Here is a 7,492-nt window from a genome sequence, read left to right as displayed (position 1 = left end):
ATGAAAACAGATCAGTTGGCTGAAAACTCCATGTTTAAGCTTCAAAAGCAAACAATTTTCCAGCTGACTCTGAGAATAATGGTGACTGTGGGGATTGGGTAAATTCCTATGATACTACTCTGAAACTTCTGTTTTGTTTTTTTTTTATTATTATTATGTAATACCTTATTTGGAAAGATCAAATCTTAATAGATAATGATTAAATGATGAATAAGATATTCTAATTTTTAAGGTTTTATTTTATTTTATTTTTAAAGATTTTTATTTTATTTATTTGACATAGAGAGACAGCCAGCAAGAGAGGGAACACAGGCAGGTGGAATGGGAGAGGAAGAAGCAGGCTTCCAGCGGAGGTGCCCGATGTGGGGCTCGATCCAGAACACCAGGATCACGCCCTGAGCCAAAGGCAGACGCTCAACGACTGAGCCACCCAGGCGCCCCTAAGGTTTTATTTTAGAGCAAGCAAGCGGGGAGATGGGCAGAAGGAGAGAGCAAGAGAGTGAGAAAGAGAATCTCACTTTCCTGAGCAGGAAGACTAACAAGGAGCTTGATTTCACAACCCTGAGATCATGACCTGAGCTGAAATCAAGAGTCGGACACTCAACGAACAGCCACCCAGACACCCTGAGACTTTGTCTGTTTTTAGACACATGCACACACACACATTCAGCACTTATCTAGGAATTTAGAACTTTGTCAAAATTTTCATGCAACTACTTTTTAACATGAAATGAAGCATGATGACTGCCAGACTTGAATATGTAGAAGGTAATTAGTAACTTAAGGTCTGTAACCTCATTAAAATAGGTGACAGCTAGATTGTGATATTTAATAGTCAAATAGATTACTCCAGAAGCAGAGATAAAAGATCACAACATTTCTAACCTAACAAAGGTCTTTACATAAACTGAAGCCTTGCCGCGTTAGGCATCTCCACCTTTTTTAATCACTGACCATGCTTCCAGCGGGTATTAAACACCTGATAGAAAATGACCCCAATCAACTAAAGTCTGCCTCTTTAGCATCTTGCTCAGGGCATGTGAAAATAGAAAGGCCCAAATATCAGACAGAGGCAAGCAGGCCAACTGGAAGAAATGGAAGAGGTCCTTTCCTTCTCAGGGCAGGTATAATCTCTGAACTTCATTTTTCCAAATGGAAAGCCAAGCTTTTTCCTAGCAAAATGAGCACTGAAGACCACAAATGTGCACCAGGTCACAATACTTGAGAGGGTAACTCTAGTCTTAATTGGAGATACATTAGAACCTAAAGAAACTGAGAATGTACATCTTTAGTCTCTTTACTGTGAATTTTTCACTGAAGTGATTACACCCACATGAACATTAAAGGAAATCACCCAAAGGATCCCCAGTGGAAGAATCTGGGGTTGATGACTGGGGTTAAGAAAAACTAATGTACTAATTGGGCATTTAAATGGGTAACTTAATCTGATTGGAGTGAATTTCTGAAATGAGAGTGGTCTTTAGGACCATTTTTGATCCAACTAGAGTTAAGGGTCTGCAAAACCACCCTCACTTCTAACACCCACTGCATGTTCACAGATCTCCCAGACCACCCTCCTGTTTGGTAATTCACCAGAAGGACTCACTAAAAGCTGTTCTACTGGTGGCCACTTCCTTACGATGAAAGGATACAGCTTAAAATCCGCTTGGGCAGAATCCAGAAAAGTGCTATGCACAGACCTTCGAGTTGCCCTCTGCAGTGGAGTGAGACAGCACTAACTTTCTTGGCAACTGTGTGACTATACATGGAGTACTTTCCATCCAGGGATGCTCGCCTGAAACTTGTGTCCAGAGATTTTATTGGGGCTTGGTCACAGATCCGACTGACTGCCCATATGGCCAAATTCAGTCTCCTGCCCCTCCTGAGATCAAGATAAGTGTGACCCAAAGCCCCCAGCCTAAACCACATTGTTAGACTATCTATTGTGGTCCAAAGTGTCCCACCCCCCACCTGTTAAAGGCACATTGTGCATGACTTGCCAAGATCCCAGAGAAAAGGCCAGCCCTCAATTTGGGTAAGGTCAATTCTTCACTCATTTCTCTTAGAAATTATTCTAAAATGAGAGCTTTTGAACTGTTAAGATTATGAGGAACTAGCTGTGAAATCCCACATGTAAGGATTCTCAAGTTAAATTTTTAGCTGAATTTCAAACCTAACTATTGTTAAACACGTGTAACTGAGGTAAGTTTAAAGGGATTGTTTTGCTTTCATTAAGCCAACATGAGGACATCCGTGAGAGCTTTTTACTAGAGCGCATTTTAAAGACTTTATTTAGAGTGCAAGCAGGAGGAGGGGTAGGGGGAGAGGAAGAGAGAGAGACTGTCCAGCAGGTGCTGTGCTGAGTGTGGTGCTCAACAGGGAGCTCAATCTCAGGAACGGAAATCAAGTCAGTCACTTAACATATGGAGCCACTCAGGCACCCCGCTACTGAAATGCATTTTAAGGTAATTGCTATTTTCAGAGGTTCAACTATGGCTACTTTCTGAAAGATAGCTATTTCTACCTGAACTGTAAAAATACATATAAAGGGTATAACTTATGTATCCTTCTTAGAAAATAAGTTTCAATAACCAAAAACTGGACCAGCTCTGCCAAAATCGCATATGGCATCTATTGAAAACATTGATTTTTTTTTCTCAACCCCATCTAAGACTCAGTGAAGTGAGCTCAGTAGGTCTCAACTTGTACTTTCAACAAGCTTACTAAGTGTGTATGAAGTCTGGGATCTGCTCCACAGGAAAAGGATACAATAACTTCTTCCTTGAAGTGTTGACACAGCCATGATAAACAACACAGTGGCTACAGTTAACTTCATATTCTAGGCTTTTGCTGTCTTGACTTTCTTATAAGCAAACAAGTTACATTAACAAGTGATATTTAAAAACATCCAGTGTTATGAACTCAGTTTAACACAAACTCTTGTAAAGAATGTAATTATGTAAAGTTCCTTGTTGACATAGCAAGTCTTTTAAAACTAGTTTTAAAAATACTGGTTTTCTGACAAGAGAATAATTGAGCCCCAGGAGTCCCCTCTTAACTATGGGGTATATCACAAAATTCTACCTTTCTAGAAATAGAAACTTTAAGGATATGGAAAGTACTGTTTGTCTCCTAGACTAGTGTTTGGGTGTATAACTAGGCAAAGCCATAATAATCTCCCTGCCAGCAGCTGAAATAGCAGTAGGCTTTGCATACTTCTAAAGATGCTTAACATGAAGAACCCCACTCTATGTATATATGTTGCAGAACTATTCCTCCAAATGTGGATTTGCTAATAAGCCTACAGCTTTAACTACTTGGAATATAAAAATGTCCTTTTAGTTCCTTCAGTCGGATTGGGTAACACTGGCACGTGAACTAAATGTGCATTGATTTGATTGCTTTTCCATTCATACGGAGAAGAATATTTGACTCTTCCCAGACTCAGACATAAGATGCAGGAAAACTAAACACCATGATGGAAGGATGGGATGGGATTGAAGTTATAGTAGATGAAATATGAACATAATCAGAATCCTAAAAAAATAAAAATCACACATTCTAGATACCCCAATAGTGAGGCAATTAACTGGAATAGCCAAAGCAAAACGAGAAGTCCTTTTTTCCTGTTGTACTGTAGTGATCTTTCTTTTGTACTTGACTACTTCCTTTTATACTAAGCTCTGTGATTATTTGTTTTATACCGGAAGCCTAGTAGACACAACGTCTTCCTGCCTAGTTATAGTTAGGGATTCATAATCAAACTCGGATTGAATTCCTCTCTACCCTTGTGAGAGGAGACTTATCTGTGCATTCCCAGGTGGGAATAAGGAGTATAGTGTCTGCTGTATAAGGAACCTTAAATATACAACCATTCAGTCCTTGTGGAAGAGGCTTGTCAGCTTTTCCATGGCTGAATAAAATGAGGGTCAGAAGGACTAGAAGCTTTCAAGCTTTAAAAAACAAAAAACTGCCAAATTCCTGACTTTGACTCTTAGAATTGATCAAGGTGACTCAGTTTATATCACTTCTAGGAATGTGAATTTTTCTCATCTGCAAGGTAGGGATCATTTCTGCCTGTACAGTGTGGTTGTAAGGATTACATTAGTAACTTTCAGCAGTAGCTACTTAACTAGCAAAGTGCTCTTAGTCATCCTGTAGATACTGAACTAATACTTAATGTGGAAGGTAAGATCAATGTTCCTAGACATGCTAGAATTCATAACGTCACCTTATTTTGTGATTGATTCAAAAGACCACACATCATGATCAGGGATCCTACAGATGGACCAAGGAGAGTTCTTGTGGGAAGAGGAGGCTCTCCTCTTCATGGAGCCCTCCCATGCTTCGGGCTACTTGATGGGAGTGGGCCTGCAGGGGAAGTACAAGGATTGTGTTGAGACCTGGTCATCCTGTCTCATTAAGCTGACTTTTTTTTCCAGGCCATGTTCTTCTAGAACACTCCATGCTTTCTCAGTACAAGCAGTTTTTAGCAGCATCTCTGTTAAAGGCTTAAACCAAAAATGGTTTTCTTATTGCTAAGGTCACTCTAATGAAATGACTCCAGTTTTTGAGTATTTACTTAGAACATTCTATTCAGTCTGTTTTCTGTGCGTTATATAACAGTGTAGTATAAACTCCAAAACACTTGATCTATTCATCTTAGAAACTTTGTATGCAGTTTATAAAGCAAGAGTATTCTGTCCTATTTCCACTGTGTAAAATGTGAACAACACTAGCTACCTCCTAAGATGTTAGGATATCTGTAAGACTCACATAAGTGGCAATTAAACACTAACTGCTGTTTATATTACTGATGTCCTCATGATTTCACCTTGACAGTTCAAATACCCTTTAGTCATTGCAAAAAACAAAAAACAAAAACAAACAAAAAAACCCAAAAAATCCTACCCTCAGAATTAGAGTTGTCCTATCTTAGCACTCCTTTGGAATTATAAAACTGGAGAACACTCGACCTAACATCTGACTGCTTGAAGTTCCCATTTGGCAAGCTGCCCACCATATTTCAATACCTTCTCCATGTGCTTATTTGAGAGAGAAGGAAGTAGCAGTCATTTGATCTTAGTTTTTATCTTTAGGATTTGGAGAAGCCGCTCACGGATCTGCTTGGTACGGACAGCGTAGACAATGGGATTGAGGATTGGAGGAATGAGGAGGTAGAAGTTGGCCAGTAGAGTGTGGATTGGAGGAGGTACCTGGTGACCAAATCGGTGAATGAGAGAAGAAACAGCAATTGGAACATAAAATATCAGAATGGCACAGATGTGAGAACCACATGTCCCCAGGGTTTTAAGCCGGGCCTCGGGTGTGGCCAGCCCCATCACAGCCCGGAAAATCATCACATAAGAGGCAGCGATGGCCATGGAGTCCAGGATCAGGACCAGAAAGCCAATGCTCAGCCCATAGATATTGTTGACCCTGCTGTCACCACATGCCAAGGTGACCACGGCCATGTGCTCACAGTAGGAGTGGGAGATGACCCGAGCTTTGTAAAGGGGTAGCCGCAGGCGGATGATCAAAGGCAGAGGTCCAATGTACAGTACACCGCGGAGGAGGGCAGCCAGCCCCAAACGTCCCACAACAGTATGAGTGAGCACTGTGGTGTGACGGAGTGGGTTGCAGATGGCCACATAGCGGTCAAAAGCCATGGCAAGGAAGATGCCTGACTCGACTGTGGCAAAGCAGTGGATGAGGAACATTTGGGCCAGGCAGGCATCCAGGCCAATGTCCCCAGCACCAAACCAGAAGATTCCCAGCAGTTTGGGCATAGTAGAAGTGGACAGAATCAGGTCGATGACAGCTAGCATACACAGGAAGAAGTACATGGGCTGGTGCAGGCTATGCTCCACCTTTACCACAGCCAGAATGGTGACATTCCCCACCACGGCAACCAGGTACATGGAGCCAAAGGGGATGGAAAGCCACATATGCAGGGACTCCAGCCCTGTGATGCCGGTGAGCTGGAAGGAGCTGGGTATTGAACAGACATTGTGAGAAGTGAGCATGATTCATAAATGAACCTTCTCATTTGTGGCCCAAAATGCAGTAGAAACTTTCTCTAGAAATAAAAAACAAGAATATTTTATTCTTGGGTTCTAAAATAAAGAATAGGAGCATTGATAAGATGCTACAAACTTTCTTTGAAGAAACCATGGAACAATGTCCTAGTGTAAATGTCATGTTACTACGTTTATGGTATTGACAAAAATTTGCCAAGTACAAGCTAAATATGTATTTGAATGAATGTAGGAGTATCTATTTATAATAGGATTCTCAAAGAGTAATGTGCTTGCATCAATAAATACAATGACCTGAGGCAGACCGGTACTAGTTTTTAATTCTGTAACTCTGCAGGTAGGCTATGTGGTATCTCCCATCATTGTATTAGAAGGTCTCAAGATGAGAGCTCCTTGAAAAAAGACATGTTGATGCTGAAAGATACAAACTCCTGAGACTGTCTAGGCTCTATGATAAATCAAATTTTAAGCTAGAGGCCAGCATTTGCTAATACATAAGCTGAAACACTTAACCTGCAGACCAAAAGTCACAAAGCAGACACGTGGGCCAGTGAAGAAGAGGACTTTGGAGGATGGAAACAAAGGGATTCCTGAAAGGTGAAAGCTGCTGAAGGTAGCTCAGTTGGTGTGTCTGCCCAGAGGCAGGTCCTTGCAAGGGCCTTCTCCCTTCATGGAGGCTGAGTAGAGGAGACTGTAAAAACAAAGAGGGTTATCCCTAGGAAGAAAGAAAACACATTAAGCACTGAGTGGCAAGAAGCCTAGAGGACGAGTATTCGGCCAGAGAAGAAATGCTCTACTCGGAATTTGGGGCAACTAGCTTGAAAGATTAGTATTTTGAAAAAAAGACAGTTTGGGGGATTTGTTTTGTTTTCCAGGATCTAAAGGATCATACTGGAATGTGTTTCCTATCTATATTAGAGAAATGTCAAGGACATGGAAAATCCTCTAAGAAGCTTTGTCTTCTAGATCTTGAGCCCTGTAGGGTTGAATACAGAGGGCAGGTAGTAGTCTGGGCTTTGGGATTTTCCAGATCTGGTTTCAGATTGAGGAGCTGACACAAGTGATGTTATCTTATTAGTTACACGAAGGACTTAACTTGACAACAAACTTTTAAACAGTTTTGGCCTAGAGGAGGCATGAGGATTAAAGGAGAATGCAGTGTCTAACATACATTAACACTAAGCATTAGCTCTTTCTAGTTGTTGGAGAATGTTCAAAACCAAAAAATACATCCAATAAAGTTCAAAAAAAAAAAAAAAACCTTTGGAATGCCTGTCTCTATAGGGAGTCATGGAACTGGGAGGATGACCACCACAGTAGTGACTTTATTCCACAAAATTCCTCTCCATGAGCTGGGTTTCCTCCGCAACTCAAGGTTCTCCTAGATCACTACACATGGGAACAGTGTTAGCAATAGCCGTAAAAAGGGAAGGTAAGAAGGCTGAGTCAGTGGG

At 41.1% G+C, this 7,492-nt stretch overlaps 1 protein-coding gene across 1 annotated transcript; it reads right to left on the bottom strand.

Annotated features, from left to right (window-relative positions):
- Positions 1-345: 345 nt before the first annotated feature.
- On the bottom strand, positions 346-7,292 carry LOC113269246 (olfactory receptor 52M1). The gene has a single exon (XM_048217134.2). The coding sequence runs from the start codon at positions 6,024-6,026 to the stop codon at positions 5,073-5,075; it is 954 nt and encodes a 317-aa protein (XP_048073091.2). The 5' UTR covers positions 6,027-7,292; the 3' UTR covers positions 346-5,072.
- Between the last annotated feature and the right edge of the window lie 200 nt (positions 7,293-7,492).

Source organism: Ursus arctos, unplaced genomic scaffold (genome assembly GCF_023065955.2).
Source record: "Ursus arctos isolate Adak ecotype North America unplaced genomic scaffold, UrsArc2.0 scaffold_22, whole genome shotgun sequence".
Taxonomy (NCBI): Eukaryota; Metazoa; Chordata; class Mammalia; order Carnivora; family Ursidae; genus Ursus; species Ursus arctos.
The sequence above is the reverse complement of the archived record's forward strand: the minus strand, read 5'-3'. Positions and strand labels throughout refer to the sequence as shown.

Excerpts from the sequence above, each read along its gene's own strand:
- LOC113269246 (XM_048217134.2), bottom strand. The coding sequence starts at position 6,026 with ATGCTCACTTCTCACAATGTCTGTTCAATACCCAGCTCCTTCCAGCTC.